Raw genomic sequence first — 20,000 nt, 5'->3', positions numbered from 1 at the left:
CCTTGTCTCTCTCTCTGTCTATCCTCTTTACATACCTGGTTGGCAATAGCATGCTGTCTCTCCTTCTCCTATTTATCTCCTCTCTTATATTAGCCGTTGAACAGTGAAAGTGATGCTGGTCTCTTCTCCTTATCTCTCTCTTTACATACAGTTTTTTATAGGTAGCATGCTGTCTCCTCTCCTGTGGGTCTCTCTCTTTTACATACACAGCTTGTACAGTAGCAAACAGCTATCCTCTCTCTCTGTCTCTCTTTCTCACATGCAGTTGTGGCTAGTAGCATGCTGTCCTCTCTTTTTAAAGCTTCCTCTCTGTCTCTCTCTTTACATCAGTTGTATTAGCAGTGATGGGGCTATGCTGTCTCTCTCTGTTCCTCTCTTTACATACAGTTGTACATAGCATGCTGTCTCTCTCTCATCTCTCTCTTTACATTACAGTTGTACGGTAGCATGCTGTCATCTCTCTCTCTCTCTTTGCATACCTTGTGCATTGGTCTGCTGTCTCTCTCTAATGTCTCTCTCTCTTACATACATTTGTACAGTAGTGCATTGGCTGTTCTCTCTCTGTCTCTCTCTTTACATGAATATGGCAACAGGTGAAAGACAATGCTATCCTCTCTCTATCCCTCCTCTTTACATACAGCTTTGTTACAATAGCATGCTGTCTCTCTCTCTCTCTTTAGACATTAGTTGTACAGTGGCATACTGTCTCTCTCTCTCTCTCTCTCCTTTACATAATCAGTTGTACGATAGCATGCTGTTCCTCTCTCTGTCTCCTTTACATTACAGTTTGTACAGTGGATACTGTCTCTCTCTCCTCTCTCTTTATTGTAATAGAAAGACATTGTCCTCTCTCTCCTTTGTCTCCCTCTTTTTTACATAGGCTGTGCACAGGCATTGTCTCTCCTCTCTCTCTTGTCTCTTTATTAGCTGTGGCTGTGCAGCATGTTGTCTCCTCTCTCTTGTCCTACCCAGCTGCCACACAGCTGTCTTTGTCATTGTCCTCCTCCTGTCTGTCCTCTGTCTCTTAACTCCCTCCTGTCTGAGCCACAAGCTGTCCTCCTGTCCCCTCCCCTCAGCTGTCCTTCTTGTCTCTCCTTTGGCTGCTTGCCCCTCTCCCTGTCCTCCTCAGCTGTCCTCTGTCCTTATCCTCTGACACAATCACATGTTCCTCTGGTCTCCTTTAGTTGTCCTCTCTGTCCCCTTCAGGCTGCTTGTCTCCTCTGGCTGGCTTCTGTCCTCTTGGCATCCTCTGTCAAGACTTTGTCCTCTGTCCCCACATTGTCCCCTCTGTCCTCCTTTGCTGTCCTGTCTTTGTCTCCCTCCCTGGTCCCTCTTTCAGGCTTGTCCTCTGTCCCCATCCCTCTCTGTCCCCTTCACACACAGAAAGACATTGTCTCTGTCCTCTCTTTCAATCATGTTGTCTCTTAGTCATTGTCCCCTTTTTGTCCTCTGTCCTCTTGTCCTCTATCCTCTCTTGTCTCTCCTTCTCCCTCTTGTCCTACCCTCCTCTCCTTCTGTCTCTCTCTCACACATCCTCTCTCTCACAAAATAAGAAACCTCTCTGTTGTCTCCTCTCCTCTCTCTTAGCATCAATCTCCTCTGTCCCCCTCTTCTGCTCCCTCTGTCCCTCTTTGTGAAAAAGCTTGTCTCTCTCCTTTATTGTCCTCTCCCTGTCCCCTCTCCCACAAAAGAAAAACATGTCTCTCTCCCTCTCTTCTCTCCTTGTCCTCTCTTGTCTCTCTCTTTACACTCTTCTCCAACCTCTCATTCATTGTCTCTCTGTCTCTTCTTATCCTTCTTGTCTCTCTCACACACCTCTCTCTCTTTGCTCATTAAAATAAGTTCTGTCTCCTCTTCTAAAAGCTCTGTCTCTCTCTCTCATCTCCTTGTCTCTCTCAATCCCTCTCTGTCTCTTTACAGAGACAAGAAAACCTCTCTCTCTTGTCCCCTCTCTGTCATCTCCTTCTGTCTCTTTACATTCACACAGCATGCTTGTCTCTCTGTCTCCCTCTTTGCAGATGTAAAAGCAGGCTTGTCACACACACAATGAAAAGCGTCTTCCTCTTTGTCCCTTCTCTCTCTCTTCTTAAAAGTCTCTCTCTCCTTCTTGAGTTAAGATCTCTTCTTCTGTCTCTCTTTCTGTCTCTCTCTCTTGCTGTGCCAGAAAGACCTTTTCCTATTACAAAGACTCTTCTTCTCTTTATTCTCTTTCTCTCTCTCTCTTCAAAACCTCTCTCTTTGCGCCTCTGTCTCCTCTTCGGAGCTCTCTCACAATATGCCTCCTCTGTCTCTCTTCAACCTGTGCAAAAACCCCTCTATCTCCCTCTACACCGTCCCTTCTCTCTTGCGTGTCTCTTCCACATCTCTGAAACCTTTCCTAATGTCTCTTTCTCGTCCGTCACACACAAAACCCCCCCCCCCCCCAAACAAGCAGCCACCCCCCCCCCCCACAACAACACCCCCCCCCCCCCACAACCTAGTCTTCTTCTCCTCTACAACCTCTGTCTCTCTCTCTGTCTCTCTCTCTTTACATACAGTTGTACAGTAGCATGCTGTCTCTCTCTCTCTGTCTCTCTCTTTACATACAGTTGTACAGTAGCATGCTGTCTCTCTCTCTCTCTCTCTCTTTACATACAGTTGTACAGTAGCATGCTGTCTCTCTCTCTGTCTCTCTTTACATACAGTTGTACAGTAGCATGCTGTCTCTCTCTCTGTCTCTCTCTCTGGTAGATTTTCCACGATGTGGCCTACAAGGCGAAGGACCGGATCGACCTGCTGTCAGGGATCGATGAGTTCCTGGATCAGGTCACGGTGCTTCCTCCGGGCGAATGGGACCCCACCATCCGCATCGAGCCCCCAAAGAGCGTCCCGTCTCAGGTAAGCTCCCCCCCAACCTGTCGGATGTCCAAAGAAACCTCCCGTACCCCCCCCTTGCTGTCCTCCAAAGTACCCCTAGGGGGACACGTACTCCTAATTTGAGAAACACTGGACTAAAGTGTGGTCTGAAATGTGAAGCCAACGCTGAGGCTCCTTTTTAAAGCTGCATTCTCTCTAACTTCCAGCAGGGGGCGACTCCTTAAAGTGATGGTTCGGAGTAATTTCACCCTAGGGTCCTTTGCACCATGACCTCGAGCCAAACACATTTTTGTTGCATCTCTTTTCGGTGTTGTAATTTGTAGACATCCCTAAGAGCTCTTACTGCTCATAGCAGCAGCAGCAGCAGCAGAGAGCAGAAGCCAGCAGGCAATTGTTATTTACATAAACTTCTGGTGTACTTACAAACTTTCCAATCCATCGTTTTATGAGTACATAACCTATTTGTACTACTTGTAGACGTTTGGTATCATTTCGGGCATTATTAGTGGGGTAACTTACGAGATACAAACCTGGATCCATTAGCCTCTGCGCTAAGCTATTCAGCTGATAACGCTACTCTAGCTAACTCTCCCAATGTTAGAGCCAGGTGTAAAAAAGCTTCTGGGGGGGTGTTTGGCTTGAAATAATACGACTTTTTTCGACTTTTTTTCTTGAAATATTACGACTTTTTTCTTGAAATATTACGACTTGTTTCTTTAAATATTACGACTTTTTTCTTGAAATAATATGACTTTTTTTGTTTTGGTTTCTTGAAATAATACGACTTTTTTCGACTTTTTTTCTTGAAATAATAAGACTTTTTTTTTTTTTTTTTTTAAATATTACGGATTTTTTGGAACTTTTTTTCTTGAAATATTACGAATTTTTTGGGACTTTTTTTCTTGAAATATTACGGATTTTTTGGAACTTTTTTTCTTGAAATATTACGAATTTTTTGGGACTTTTTTTCTTGAAATATTACGGATTTTTTGGGACTTTTTTTCTTGAAATATGACTTTTTTTTAAATTTTATTTTTAAATAATACGACTTTTTTTCTTGAAATATTACGATCATGGCGCAAAGGACCCTAGGGTGGAAATTACGGCACTGCCGGCAGTCTGACTCAAACGACCCATCTGATTGGTGGAGAGCTAACCCGGAAACGGGGAGCGGGATGAGCGTGACTAGAGCCTCTCAAAATCTGACGAAAATCTTTTAAACTGACCTTTTTAAAAGGCTTTTTAGAACAAAAACATCTAACACCCAGCAGTCTGTATTTCCTTAGCCTCCCCTTTCGAATGCAACATTCAAATTACTAGACAACAAATGATATCCTGAGAAAAGTGGATTTTGAGGGGTACAGCTCCATAGGGTCCCATTCATTCTGCACTGGCCCGTGAGCGCCCCCTATGTGGAACTGCAACCAGTTCAGAAGCCGGAAGTATCCCGAGAGAGAGTGGAACTTCTTCCCTTATTAGAAATTCTTTGGCATCGTCTCCTCCTCCTCCTCCTCTCTGCAGGAGAAGAGGAAGATGGCGTCGGCTCCTAATGGCCCTCACCACCGCATAGACAGCGCCAAAGGCGCAGCACGGGACCAGAGCCTGTACAGGGACGGGAAAGCGTCCAGTCCGTTCACTACACCGTAACAGTCAGTTAGACAGGGCACGGTGTTCGGCAACTACTTCTCCCAACTCTAGAAATATTACGACTTTTGTTCTTGAAATATCACGACTTGGTTGTCTGGAGTGTGTTTATGTAACATCACTCCCATTAAAATTACTCCATAGAGTACTGACCCATTAAATATAATACTGACCCATTAAATATAATACTGACCCATTAAATAGTAGAATACTGACCCATTAAATAGTAGAATACTGACCCATTAAATAGTAGAGTACTGACCCATTAAATATAATACTGACCCATTAAATATAATACTGACCCATGAAATAGTAGAAGACTGACCCATTAAATAGTAGAGTACTGACCCATTAAATATAATACTGACCCATTAAATATAATACTGACCCATTAAATAGTAGAATACTGACCCATTAAATAGTAGGCGGTCGACCCATTAAATATAATACTGACCCATGAAATAGTAGAAGACTGACCCATTAAATGGTAGAAGACTGACCCATTAAATAGTAGAAGACTGACCCATTAAATAGTAGAAGACTGACCCATTAAATAGTAGAAGACTGACCCATTAAATAGTAGAAGACTGACCCATGAAATAGTAGAAGACTGACCCATGAAATAGTAGAAGACTGACCCATTAAATAGTAGAAGACTGACCCATTAAATATAATACTGACCCATTAAATATAATACTGACCCATGAAAAAATAAAAAAAAAAAATAAATATAGAAGACTGACCCATTAAATAGTAGAGTAATTGACCCATTAAATAGTAGAGTACTGACCCATGAAATAGTAGAGTACTGACCCATGAAATAGTAGAAGACTGACCCATTAAATGGTAGAAGACTGACCCATTAAATATAATACTGACCCATTAAACAGTAGACTACTGACCCATGAAATAGTAGAAGACTGACCCATTAAATAGTAGAATACTGACCCATGAAATAGTAGAAGACTGACCCATTAAATAGTAGAAGACTGACCCATGAAATAGTAGAAGACTGACCCATGAAATAGTAGAAGACTGACCCATTAAATAGTAGAAGACTGACCCATTAAATAGTAGAATACTGACCCATGAAATAGTAGAAGACTGACCCATGAAATAGTAGAAGACTGACCCATTAAATAGTAGACTACTGACCCATTAAACAGTAGACTACTGACCCATTAAATAGTAGAGTACTGACCCATGAAATAGTAGAAGACTGACCCATTAAATAGTAGAATACTGACCCATTAAATAGTAGAGTACTGACCCATTAAATAGTAGAGTACTGACCCATGAAATAGTAGAGTACTGACCCATTAAATAGTAGAATACTGACCCATTAAATAGTAGAGTACTGACCCATTAAATATAATACTGACCCATTAAATATAATACTGACCCATTAAATAGTAGAGTACTGACCCATTAAATAGTAGAGTACTGACCCATTAAATATAATACTGACCCATTAAATATAATACTGACCCATTAAATAGTAGAATACTGACCCATTAAATAGTAGAGTACTGACCCATTAAATATAATACTGACCCATTAAATAGTAGAATACTGACCCATTAAATATAATACTGACCCATTAAATAGTAGAATACTGACCCATTAAATAGTAGAATACTGACCCATTAAATAGTAGAGTACTGACCCATTAAATATAATACTGACCCATTAAATAGTAGAATACTGACCCATTAAATATAATACTGACCCATTAAATAGTAGAATACTGACCCATTAAAGGCAAACGTTCTGTTGTGTATATATTACGACTTTTTCCTGAAATATTACAACTTTTTTTCTTGAAATGTTAAGATTTATTTTCGACTTTTTTCTTGAAATATCACAAATTTGTTTCTTGAAATATTACGATTTTTTTTTGACTTTTTTTCTTGAAATAATATGATTTTTTTGTTTTTGTTTCTTGAAATATTACGACTTTTTTAGACTTTTTTTCTTGAAATAATATGACTTTTTTTAGACTTTTTTTCTTGAAATAATATGATTTTTTTTGGACTTTTTTTCTTGAAATAATATGATTTTTTTTTTTTTGTTTCTTGAAATAATACGACTTTTTTTTTTTTTCTTGAAATAATATTATACTTTTTTTTTTAAATAATACGACTTTTTTTCTTGAAATATTACGACTTTTTTCTTGAAATATTACGACTTTTTTCTTGAAATATTACGACTTTTTTTCTTGAAATAATATGACTTTTTTTGTTTTTGTTTCTTGAAATATTACGACTTTTTTAGACTTTTTTTCTTGAAATAATATGACTTTTTTTAGACTTTTTTAGACTTTTTTTCTTGAAATATCACAACTTGGTTGTCTGGAGTGTGTTTGTGTAACATCACTCCCATTAAAATTACTCAATAAAAGTCAGCGAAACGTTCTGTGTCGGTGACGGTGTCTCCCTGCTCTCGTGCGCCAGGATCTTTGGCGGTTTGGTGAACGACATTCGGAGGAAGGCGCCCTTCCTGTGGAGTGACATCAGAGACGCCGTCAGCCTGCAGTGTCTGGCGTCCGTTCTCTTCCTGTACTGCGCCTGCATGTCGCCAGTCATCACGTTCGGAGGGCTGCTGGGAGAAGCCACCAAGGGAAACATAGTAAGAACCAGAACCAGAACCTGCCAGCGCCTACGTTGGGATTTCTGCTTATTGTGATGTCATTTCCTGGAGCATCCTCAAATGCTTCATATCCCTAAAATCAGTACAACCTGAGCTTAATGGTCAATAAACCTGAATAAGTACAAAAAAAGTATTAAAATTGTGACATGAATTTTAAAAAAATATACAAAAATCTGACATGTTTTTTAATCATTTTACTAAATAAACACACAAAATATATCGATCCAAAATATTTCTAAATATAATATAATAAACAAAATATTTTCTTAACACTCACACTCACTTAACAAGTATTTATTTATTTTTTTATTTTTTTATTTTGTTTGATATTCTCATTTTTATGAGCAGTGTGTAAAGGCACGTTGATAGTTTCACCTGCAGTAGAAATGGTGTCATGGCGGTTTGGCACCGGACGCCACGTGACGTGATGATGTCATCACGAGCATTGAACGTAATGAGGCGAGAGACCGAAGCCTGAGCTCACTGCTGCAGAAAGAATCAAGGCTCTAACTTTTAGGATTTTATTTTCAATCAGTTTACACAGGATCTCTAAGGGTTAAAGGAGCAGTCCAACATGAGTAAAACTGTCTCTCTCTCTCTGTCTGTCTGTCTGTCTGTCTGTCTCTCCCTCTCTCTCTCCCTCTCTCTCTCTCTCTCTCTCTCTCTCTCTCTGTCTGTCTGTCTGTCTGTCTGTCTGTCTGTCTGTCTCTCTCTCTCTCTCTCCCTCTCTCTCTCTCTCTCTCTCTCTCTCTCTCTCTCTCTCTGGTAGAGTGCCATAGAGTCTCTGTTCGGGGCATCTCTGACCGGTGTGGCCTACTCTCTGTTCGCTGGTCAGCCTCTCACCATCCTGGGCAGCACCGGTCCAGTTCTGGTTTTTGAGAAGATCCTGTTCAAGTTCTGCAGGTGAGTCCGGCTGTGTGTGTGTGTGTGTGTGTGTGTGTGTGTGTGTGTGTGTGTGTGTGTGTGTGTGTGTGTGTGTGTGTGTGTGTGTGTGTGTGTGTGTGTGTGTGTGTGTGTGTGTGTGTGTGTGTGTGTGTGTGTGTGTGTGTGTGTGTGTGTGTGTGTGTGTGTGTGTGTGTGTGTACCATTAAATAGTAGAATACTGACACATTAAATAGTAGAAGACTGACCCATGAAATAGTAGAAGACTGACCCATGAAATAGTAGAAGACTGACCCATGAAATAGTAGAAGACTGACCCATGAAATGGTAGAGTACTGACCCATTAAATGGTAGAGTACTGACCCATTAAATAGTAGAGTACTGACCCATTAAATAGTAGAATACTGACCCATTAAACAGTAGAATACTGACCCATGAAATAGTAGAAGACTGACCCATGAAATAGTAGAAGACTGACCCATTAAACAGTAGAATATTGACCCATTAAATAGTAGACTACTGACCCATGAAATAGTAGAATACTGACCCATGAAATAGTAATTATAGTTAAAATAGTTTTTGAGAAGATCCTGTTCAAGTTCTGCAGGTGAGTCCGGCTGTGTGTGTGTGTTGTGTGTGTGTGTGTGTGTGTGTGTGTGTGTGTGTGTGTGTGTGTGTGTGTGTGTGTGTGTGTGTGTGTGTGTGTGTGTGTGTGTGTGTGTGTGTGTGTGTGTGTGTGTGTGTGTGTGTGTGTGTGTGTGTGTGTGTGTGTGTGTGTGTGTGTTTGTTTGTGTGTGTGTGTGTGTGTGTGTGTTTCTGTCCAGTATTAAGCAAGGCCGCTGCAGCAGCTAAACAAGCTGCAATATAACCTCAATGGGCATTTCCTTCAGCTAGCGTTCACTAAAAGTTCTGTTGTTGGCGTTGACAGGCTCAGATTATTATTCTAAGTGTCTGACAACATTATGGAAAGGACATTAAATAATCAGGACTTTTAGTGTGTATAGAGCCAGCATATCACCACCAGACTCCATGTAAATAATCAGGACTTTTAGTGTGTATAGAGCCAGCATATCTCCACATGTAAATGGGTGAATTAAGGGTTTATTTCAACCAAACCAGAGTGGTGATTGTTAGAACAGTGGAAAGAGGAACCAAGACAGCTTTTGGTAGTTTTATTTAGTTTCTGTCCACTTTGAATGAAGTGTGTTTTACGATGATAAAAGTCCTGATTATTTACATGGAGTCTGGTGGAGATATGCTGGCTCTATACACGCTAAAAGTCCTGATTATTTACATGGAGTCTGGTGGAGATATGCTGGCTCTATACACGCTAAAAGTCCTGATTATTTACATGGAGTCTGGTGGAGATATGCTGGCTCTATATACACTAAAAGTCCTGATTATTTACATGGAGTCTGGTGTAGTTTGGTGATTGTGATTTCGGGGCTGTTTCATGTTAAACTAAAAGGATCTTACTCTTTAACTAAAAGGTCTATCTCTCTAGGGATCCATCCCATAATGTTGTCAGATACTTAGAATAATAATCTGAGTCTGTCAGCAGCAACAACAGAACTTTTAGTGGATGCCAACTGATGCTGAACATTTGCCAGATACATTATTCTCGCTCAGTACTGGACCAAATTCAAAGACTTTTGTTCACATCAGTCATGTAGACAGAAAAACATGAGAAAATAGGGTTGGAAAATATAGAAATTACCCTTTTTAAGTAGGATTTTAAAGCATATTTTAGACTGTTGCTTTTGGTACTTTGAAAATAAGTTTATTTCTGTCAGTCTGTATCTGGTTTATGCACCAGCTGTCGCTCCTCATATGAGGCTCTGTCTCCCTCTGCAGGCAACTCAAGCTGTCGACCCTGTGTGTGTGTGTGTGTGTGTGTGTGTGTGTGTGTGTGTGTGTGTGTGTGTGTGTGTGTGTGTGTGTGTGTGTGTGTGTGTGTGTGTGTGTGTGTGTGTGTGTGTGTGTGTGTGTGTGTGTGGTTCAGATCATCCTGATTTTAGCGTTTTTTTGGATCAGCTGTGTAATTTAGAGGGCTTGTGCATTTTGTTCCCAGGACCTTTTTCAGAGAGAATTTTCTATTCTTTAATTGTTTTTGTAAGAGGATAAAAAAAAAAAAGAAGCTTTTTGTGATGATGAAACAAATGTTTCGAACTATTACATAAAATACTTAATTTTTAACCTACATTTTATATCATACTCTGACAGATTTTCCTGGAAGTATTTGAGTTTTAAAATTTAGAGATGCACCGAATCCAGATTTTTGGGGTTTCGGGCTGAATCCTGAATTCCCTGGTTGAGATTGTGCTGACTCCTCCTCCCATCCTCAGTCCATGAACACAGTAAACACATGAATGAAGTAAACAGTGAACACAGCCTCTAAATAGTTAAATGTAACAACTTAATGTTGAATTCACATGCTCTTTTCACATCGTAGGACAGCACATCGCTATCGCCAGAGGAGTGACCATTTTGTTTTGCCAAATTTTCGCTAACCAGTGTATGGTGAAGGCATGTTGGATGGGTGAAATTAAATTTAAATAAACTGTAGGGAGACTCTGAGAGAACAGCTGACAGCCCGGGACAGGCACGATCTGATTAACACCAGTTTTTAGCAGAGACTGTCCTTCCTTTGCCATACCTGAAGTTGCTGCATTCTAGCTGCTGTCTGGAGATTCCTTCGTGCACAACTCGTATTCTTTCAGATGTTTCAGACCAGATGTTGTAACAGCGGCCATGTTGTGTATAGTTTAGGGTCCTCGCCACCACCAGACTAATCAGCATTGAACAGATTGAACATGTAGCTGGACTTGAATGGTCTTCTTTTGACTGAAAGTACTGCCAAACAACAACTTTTTCTGCTCACCAGATCCATGTCCACTTCCTCACAGCCTACTGCATTGAACCAGATCCATGTCCACTTTCTCACAGCCTGCTGCATTGAACCAGATCCATGTCCACTTCCTCACAGCCTACTGCATTGAACCAGATCCATGTCCACTTCCTCACAGCCTACTGCATTGAACCAGATCCATGTCCACTTTCTCACAGCCTACTGCATTGAACCAGATCCATGTCCACTTTCTCACAGCCTACTGCATTGAACCAGATCCATGTCCACTTTCTCACAGCCTACTGCATTGAACCAGATCCATGTCCACTTTCTCACAGCCTACTGCATTGAACCAGATCCATGTCCACTTCCTCACAGCCTACTGCATTGAACCAGTTCCATGTCCACTTTCTCACAGCCTACTGCATTGAACCAGTTCCATGTCCACTTTCTCACAGCCTACTGCATTGAACCAGTTCCATGTCCACTTTCTCACAGCCTGCTGCATTGAACCAGATCCATGTCCACTTTCTCACAGCCTACTGCATTGAACCGGTTCCATGTCCACTTCCTCACAGCCTACTGCATTGAACCAGTTCCATGTCCACTTTCTCACAGCCTACTGCATTGAACCGGTTCCATGTCCACTTTCTCACAGCCTGCTGCATTGAACCAGTTCCATGTCCACTTTCTCACAGCCTGCTGCATTGAACCAGATCCATGTCCACTTTCTCACAGCCTACTGCATTGAACCGGTTCCATGTCCACTTCCTCACAGCCTGCTGCATTGAAACCCAACCCCCTTTCAAAAAGCCCAATATTCATCCGAATCCTGGATTCGGTGCATCCCTATTTATAATGCACGGAAAACACGTCCCACGCTGCTGGCATCAGCGGTTATTTCTCCAATAATGTGGTGATTTAGTGCTGGTGTGTAAGTGTATGCAATGACAATAACGATCTATTTACCTACTAGGCCTACAGTGTCTTCTTTTGAAGTAGAAGTTAACAGTAATTCAGTAGTACTAGGGTTGGGTACCTTTCGCATCTGATCCAATACCACTACCGATACCGGTACCTGGAATTCGGTTCCGGTACCCAACGGTACTTTTTTTTCGGTACTTTCCCTCTGTAATGACAAAATAAATATTTCAGTTGTAAAAATAATTCCAAACCTATTTACTGAGAACATTATGTTATTTATTTAGAATATTTTACACTGACCGAAATTAAACACAAACAAAAATAAAACCCAAACACACACAACCTAATTAAATTGAATAATTATTCTACTTTTATTATTGTATTTGTATATCATTCTTTTTTAGCCTGTTTTCTTTTCATGTTTTTTATTGCTCTTTTAATGTTTCATGTAAAGCACTTTGAATTGCCTTGTTGCTAAAAGGTGCTGTAGAAATAAAGTTGCCTTGCAACCTCAGCCTGTCAGTCAGTCCCCAGGGCACAGAAACCAGTGTTGTGCCTGCTCGTGTCAGAGGAAGTGTAATGCCAACAGCACAGCGACTGCAAAGGACCCCAAACGCTTAATATGCACGCTATTAAGCGTTTGGGGTCCTTCTGTATAATTGGGGGGGGGGTAGAAAGCTACAAGCAGCAATACCACAGGCCGCGCAATCTGCCTGTTGCACAGTTTAAACTGGCACTGTATTTATGTATTATTTTTAAATGCTGATGTAACCATCCCGTGTGTCCCTCTCGCCCCCCAGTGACTACGGCCTGTCCTACCTGTCCCTGCGCACCAGCATCGGCCTCTGGACCGCCTTCCTCTGCCTGCTGCTGGTCGCCACCGACGCCAGCTCCCTGGTCTGCTACATCACGCGCTTCACCGAGGAGGCCTTCGCCTCGCTCATCTGCATCATCTTCATCTACGAGGCTCTGGAGAAGCTCGTCCAGCTGGGCGAACACTACCCCGTCAACATGCACGGCACGCTGGACAACCTCACCTTCTACGAGTAAGACCAAAGATATAAAAAAAAAAATACAAGACAAATCTGTAAAATAAAATTTAATTATTCCCTAATATTACAGTTTCTTCTACAGTGTGTTTAGACATATCTGTCCTTTTTTAAAGGTGCAGTGGGTAAGCCTTATAAAACTTTCTGTCGTTCTCACCAGACTCCATGTAAATAATCAGGACTTTTAGCGTGTATAGAGCCAGCATATTTCCACCAGACTCCATGTAAATAATCAGGACTTTTAGCGTGTATAGAGCCAGCATATCTCCACCAGACTCCATGTAAATAATCAGGACTTTTATCATCGTAAAACACACTTCATTCAAGGTGGACAGAAACTAAATAAAACTACCAAAAGCTGTCTTGGTTCATCTTTCCACTGTTCCAACAATCACGACTCTGGTTTGGTTGAAATAAACCCTTAATTCACCCATTTACATGTGGAGATATGCTGGCTCTATACACGCTAAAAGTCCTGATTATTTACATGGAGTCTGGTGGGGTGAAGTTGGCTCTATACACGCTAAAAGTCCTGATTATTTACATGGAGTCTGGTGGAGATATGCTGGCTCTATACACGCTAAAAGTCCTGATTATTTACATGGAGTCTGGTGGAGATATGCTGGCTCTATATACGCTAAAAGTCCTGATTATTTACATGGAGTCTGGTGGAGATATGCTGGCTCTATACACGCTAAAAGTCCTGATTATTTACATGGAGTCTGGTGGAGATATGCTGGCTCTATACACGCTAAAAGTCCTGATTATTTACATGGAGTCTGGTGGAGATATGCTGGCTCTATACACGCTAAAAGTCCTGATTATTTACATGGAGTCTGGTGGAGATATGCTGACTCTCTACACGCTAAAAGTCCTGATTATTTACATGGAGTCTGGTGTAGTTTGGTGATGGTGATTTCGGGGCTATTTCATGTTAAACTAAAAGGATCTTACTCTTTAACTAAAAGGTCTATCTATCTATCTGTAGGGATCCTTTCCATAATGTTGTCAGACACTTAGAATAATAATCTGAGTCCGTCAGCGGCAACAACAGAACTTTTTAGTACTGTACAGCCCGGTTTACAGCTGCCAGTTACAGCGTTCTCGCTCAATACCGGACCAGTTTCAAAGATTCTGGTTCACATTTGTCACTTAGACATCACTACATGGGCAAAATAGGGTCCAGATTGAATAAAACAAAGTTACTCTAAAAGAAAACCTGATATTCTATTATATTCTAGAGGTTATTCAGATGTATTTGTGTCCCTGTCTCCCCAGGTGTAAGTGTTCTGCACCGGCCAACGCCTCGGCTGAAGTCCTGCAGATCTGGAGCCGGAGAAACATCACCTCAGAGGCCATCGAGTGGGGGGAGCTGACTGTGAAGGTCTGACACAAATCTGACCCCCAAGCTTTTTTTTTTTTTTTTTTTTTTTTACTCTTCATCAAATGCATTCAAACGTAAAAGCGTGTTTATCTAGAAGGGAGGCCCTTTTATGCAGAGAGAACATGTGTAATTCCCTCTTGAAGCACTGGCAGACACGTGGCTTCCTTGCTACACTTTTATTTGAAGCTTCTCCTCCAAAGAAAACACACCGTGTAACGAGAGAATAAAGACCACATTAGGTTGATATGAGCATACAGTAACGATCACGTTCACTAAAGTAAAATACAGACACATGACCACATACCTCGATGGCTGCATGCTGCACACAAGGTTTCCTTAGATCACTGACATCCACTATAACATCTATGTCTCTGTCTCTCTCTCCCTCTCTCTCTCTCTGTCTCTCTCTCTGTCTCCCTCTCTGTGTCTGTCTCTCTCTCTCGGTCTCTCTCTCTGTGTCTCTCTCTCTGTGTCTCTCTCTCTGTGTCTGTCTCTCTCTCTGTGTCTCTCTCTCTGTGTCTGTCTCTCTCTCTGTGTCTGTCTCTCTCTCTGTGTCTCTCTGTCTCTCTCTCTGTGTCTGTCTCTCTCTCTGTGTCTGTCTCTCTCTCTGTGTCTCCCTCTCTGTGTGTCTGTCTCTCTCTCTGTGTCTCCCTCTCTGTGTGTCTGTCTCTCTCTGTGTGTGTCTCTCTGTCTGTCTCTCTCTCTGTCTGTCTCTCTGTTTCTGTCTCTCCTTCTGTGTCTGTCTCTCTTTCTGTGTGTCTGTCTCTCTCTCTGTGTGTCTCTCTGTGTCTGTCTCTCTCTCTGTCTGTCTCTCTGTGTCTGTCTCTCTGTTTCTGTCTCTCTTTCTGTGTCTGTCTCTCTCTGTGTGTCTCTCTCTGTTTCTGTCTCCCTCTCTGTGTCTCCCTCTCTGTGTCTGTCTCTCTCTCTGTCTGTCTCTCTCTCTGTCTGTCTCTCTCTCTGTCTGTCTCTCTCTCTGTGTCTGTCTCTCTCTCTGTGTCTGTCTCTCTCTCTGTGTCTGTCTCTCTCTGTGTCTCTCTCTCTCTGTGTCTGTCTCTCTCTGTGTCTGTCTCTCTCTCTGTGTCTCCCTCTCTCTGTGTCTGTCTCTCTCTCTGTGTCTCCCTCTCTGTGTGTCTGTCTCTCTCTCTCTCTGTCTCTCTCTGTGTCTGTCTCTCTCTCTGTGTCTGTCTCTCTCTCTCTGTCTCTCTCTGTCTCTCTCTCTGTCTCTGTGTCTGTCTCTCTCTCTGTCTCTGTCTCTCTCTCTGTGTCTGTCTCTCTCTCTCTCTCTCTGTCTCTCTCTGTCTCTCTATCTGTCTCTGTGTCTGTCTCTCTCTCTGTCTCTGTCTCTCTCTCTGTGTCTGTCTCTCTCTCTCTCTCTCTCTGTCTCTCTCTGTCTCTCTCTCTGTCTCTGTGTCTGTCTCTCTCTCTGTCTCTGTCTCTCTCTCTGTGTCTGTCTCTCTCTCTCTGTCTCTCTCTCTGTCTCTGCAGGACTGTGAAGATCTTCACGGGGAGTTTGTCGGCTCGGCCTGCAGCCACAAGGGTCCCTACGTCCCCGACGTCCTCTTCTGGTCCGTCATCCTCTTCTTCACCACCTTCTTCCTCTCCTCCTTCCTCAAGCAGTTCAAGACCAAGAGATACTTCCCCACCAAGGTATCGTCTTCTGTCTGAGACCGACTAAACAACACTGGTGAAGTCCTCTTTATAAAGATGGACGAAGTGTCTCCACTTCCTCCCACTGTACACAAGGTGGAGCCAAAACATGTAGTAGTAGTTTTGGAGCCAGAGTCTGAGCAGTAGTAACCGCCCACACACCCTCTCGACCAATCACGAGTCAATCCCAGCTGTCAATCATGAGGTTGCGACCATCCAATAACTAATAAAACCAAACTGATCAGAAAAATTAACACTCAGGGTCTTTGCTAGTTTAAGACCGACCCAGTTGTCAGTTTCCCGTCCAGCACCCACATCTTTAAATAGCAAATGCACCTGCACCCATCTGTGCACCCATGGGCGTGCTGGTCTTACAGGGAGGTGTGTTCAGGTGCATTCTGGACGCGCTGGTCTTACAGGGAGGTGTGTTCAGGTGCATTCTGGGCGTGCTGGTCTTACAGGGAGGTGTGTTCAGGTGCATTCTGGGGCGTGCTGGTCTTACAGGGAGGTGTGTTCAGGTGCATTCTGGGCGTGCTGGTCTTACAGGGAGGTGTGTTCAGGTGCATTCTGGGGCGTGCTGGTCTTACAGGGAGGTGTGTTCAGGTGCATTCTGGGGCGTGCTGGTCTACAGGGAGGTGTGTTCAGGTGCATTCTGGGCGTGCTGGTCTTACAGGGAGGTGTGTTCAGGTGCATTCTGGGCGTGCTGGTCTTACAGGGAGGTGTGTTCAGGTGCATTCTGGGGGTGCTGGTCTTACAGGGAGGTGTGTTCAGGTGCATTCTGGGCGTGCTGGTCTTACAGGGAGGTGTGTTCAGGTGCATTCTGGGCGTGCTGGTCTTACAGGGAGGTGTGTTCAGGTGCATTCTGGGGCGTGCTGGTCTTACAGGGAGGTGTGTTCAGGTGCATTCTGGGGCGTGCTGGGGCGTGCTGGTCTTACAGGGAGGTGTGTTCAGGTGCATTCTGGGCGTGCTGGTCTTACAGGGAGGTGTGTTCAGGTGCATTCTGGGCGTGCTGGTCTAACAGGGAGGTGTGTTCAGGTGCATTCTGGGGCGTGCTGGTCTTACAGGGAGGTGTGTTCAGGTGCATTCTGGGCATATTGCTATCTTGAGGCAGCGGGAAGTGATCGCACCATTGACCAACAAAAACCTGGTCTAAAGTCAATAACGCAGCATTTCATTGTTATTTTAACAGAGCATTAGTAAAATGCTCCTAGGCTCGTGCACAGCGCACCCTATGCTTGTTACACACACACACACACACACACACACACACACACAGAAGATTACTAATAAAATATTAGGGTGTAAATCCTCCATCATAACAGCAATGCTCCAAGGTCCAAACGCACCTGGCTTTTAAAGGGAATGGGAGATGATCTCTGATTGGTTGATGAATGGGAGATGATCTCTGATTGGTTGATGAATGGGAGATGATCTCTGATTGGTTGATGAATGGGAGATGATCTCTGATTGGTTGATGAATGGGAGATGATCTCTGATTGGTTGATTGAATGTTACGCCCAAAACACACCTCTGATTAATGAAGACACTAAGTACAACCCTTTAGGACCAGGCGCCCGGCACACAGACACTTTTTTTCTGCCGTCAAACTACCAAAAGTGGATAAGAAAAAAACGGGGGGGGGGGGTGGACCGTTGGTTTGTTAGAGGGGGGGGGTTGGACACGGCCCAAAAAAACACTTTTTTTTGTTTTTTTTTTTTTTTTTTTTTTTTTTTTTTTATTTTTTTTTTAATTGGGAAAAACACCCTTAACACCCCCCCCCCCCCCCCCCCCACACCCCTTTCCCTTTAAACCCCTGAGCAGAGGAAATGTTTTTCGTCTGCAGGTCCGATCGAGCATCAGTGACTTTGCCGTCTTTCTGACCATCATGATCATGGTGCTGGTGGATTATCTGGTGGGAATCCCTTCCCCCAAACTCAACGTTCCAGACCGCTTCGAGGTAAAACCTCTCCCGCTCTGTGCTTCTGTCTGTCATCTGTAAACACTGTTGATCTAAGATCCCAGACAAGCCTTAATGTCGAGCCCTGTCACATATTTAAAGGTCCCATGACATGGTGCTCTTTGGATGCTTTTATATAGACCTTAGTGGTCCCCTAATACTGTATCTGAAGTCTCTTTTGTATAGGCCTTAGTGGTCCCCTAATACTGTATCTGAAGTCTCTTTTGTATAGGCCTTAGTGGTCCCCTAATACTGTATCTGAAGTCTCTTTTGTATAGGCCTTAGTGGTCCCCTAATACTGTATCTGAAGTCTCTTTTATATAGACCTTAGTGGTCCCCTAATACTGTATCTGAAGTCTCTTTATATAGACCTTAGTGGTCCCCTAATACTGTATCTGAAGTCTCTTTTATATAGGCCTTAGTGGTCCCCTAATACTGTATCTGAAGTCTCTTATATAGACCTTAGTGGTCCCCTAATACTGTATCTGAAGTCTCTTTTATATAGGCCTTAGTGGTCCCCTAATACTGTATCTGAAGTCTCTTTTATATAGACCTTAGTGGTCCCTAATACTGTATCTGAAGTCTCTTTTATATAGACTTTAGTGGTCCCCTAATACTGTATCTGAAGTCTCTTTTATATAGACCTTAGTGGTCCCTAATACTGTATCTGAAGTCTCTTTTATATAGACCTTAGTGGTCCCTAATACTGTATCTGAAGTCTCTTTTATATAGACCTTAGTGGTCCCTAATACTGTATCTGAAGTCTCTTTTATATAGGCCTTAGTGGTCCCCTAATACTGTATCACCATTTCTAGCCACTGGGGGACCATAGACCGGCTGGGGGAACTCATATTAATGTTAAAAACCTCATAAAGTGACATTTTAAGGAACAAAATGTGTGACTTAGACTCAGCAGCGTGCACTATAAAGGGTCTTAGCTAGGATGAAAGAGTCTGTTGGTCTCTGTCCGCTCAGCCCACGTCGAGCACGCGCGGCTGGCTGATCTCGCCGCTGGGACCGAACCCCTGGTGGACGCTGCTGGCCGCCGCCGTCCCGGCTCTGCTCTGCACCATCCTGATCTTCATGGACCAGCAGATCACCGCCGTCATCGTCAACAGGAAGGAGAACAAGCTCAAGGTCAGGACCGCAGGCTGTAGAGACGAATCGTACAAACTGACAGTTGGGGAAAAACAGAAAAATGGGTTCAAATATCAAATTTTTGTATTTTTTTCCGCCTTGACAAATTAAAATAATTGGATCTTTAAACTGTTTTTCCAATTTTCTGTTTTTTAGAGGATTCAGAGGATCAGACATTTAGAAAATTACAAAATTGCATCTGAGCTCCAATTATTCACAACACTGCCATGGTATTCTCTCGCTCTACTTTGAGGAATATGTATGTGTCATTAACTGCATATGGACCAAAAAACACCTAAAAACTGACCGATTTTGGGGTCAGAGGTGCAACTGATGGTTTCGAGTGGGCGGGGCTTAGCTAGGTGGAACGAGGGAGAGAATACCTTATTATTATTATTATTATTATTATTATTATTATATTGAATAATTGGAGCCCAGATGCAATTTTGTAATTTTCTAAATTTCTGATCCTCTGAATAAAAACAGATAATTGGAAAAAACAGTTTAAAGATCCAATTTTTTTAAATTTTTCAAGGTGGAAAAAGAAATGAAAAATTGGATATTTGAACCCATTTTTCTGTTTTTCCAACTGTCAGTTTGTGCTTAGAAAATTGAACTGATAAACGTTACACTGACCGTCTGCATCGCGATTACACGATTCGTATTATTCATTATTATTATTATTATTATTATTATTATTATTATAATAATAATAATAATAATAATAATAATAATAATAATAATAAGGTATTCTCTCCCTCGTTCCACCTAGCTACGCCCGAATGAAACCATCAGTTGCACCTCTGACCCCAAAATCGGTCAGTTTTTAGGTGTTTTTTGGTCCATATGCAGTTAATGACTCATACATATTCCTCAAAGTAGAGCGAGAGAATACCATGGCAGTGTTGTGTATAACTGGAGCTCAGACGCAATTGTGTAATTTTCTAAATTTCTGATATTCTGAATAAAAAACAGAAAATTGTAAAAACAATTTGTCAAGGTGGGAAATTCTTTTTTTAAACT

The 20,000-nt window shown here is 42.4% G+C and overlaps 1 protein-coding gene across 1 annotated transcript in view; it reads left to right on the top strand.

The window, feature by feature from the left end:
- Positions 1 to 20,000, top strand: part of LOC120562472 (sodium bicarbonate cotransporter 3-like) — a 52,683-nt gene that overhangs the window by 21,652 nt on the left and 11,031 nt on the right. The window contains exons 6-14 of the mRNA XM_039806184.1: positions 2,731 to 2,877; positions 4,378 to 4,420; positions 6,902 to 7,128; positions 7,919 to 8,052; positions 12,604 to 12,849; positions 14,131 to 14,236; positions 15,722 to 15,883; positions 17,727 to 17,840; positions 18,816 to 18,977. Coding sequence (XP_039662118.1) covers positions 2,731 to 2,877; positions 4,378 to 4,420; positions 6,902 to 7,128; positions 7,919 to 8,052; positions 12,604 to 12,849; positions 14,131 to 14,236; positions 15,722 to 15,883; positions 17,727 to 17,840; positions 18,816 to 18,977 — 1,341 coding nt within the window. The remainder of the gene's footprint in view (positions 1 to 2,730; positions 2,878 to 4,377; positions 4,421 to 6,901; positions 7,129 to 7,918; positions 8,053 to 12,603; positions 12,850 to 14,130; positions 14,237 to 15,721; positions 15,884 to 17,726; positions 17,841 to 18,815; positions 18,978 to 20,000) is intronic.

Source organism: Perca fluviatilis, chromosome 7 (genome assembly GCF_010015445.1).
Source record: "Perca fluviatilis chromosome 7, GENO_Pfluv_1.0, whole genome shotgun sequence".
Classification (NCBI taxonomy): Eukaryota; Metazoa; Chordata; class Actinopteri; order Perciformes; family Percidae; genus Perca; species Perca fluviatilis.
This window is presented reverse-complemented; position numbering and strand designations above follow the sequence as displayed.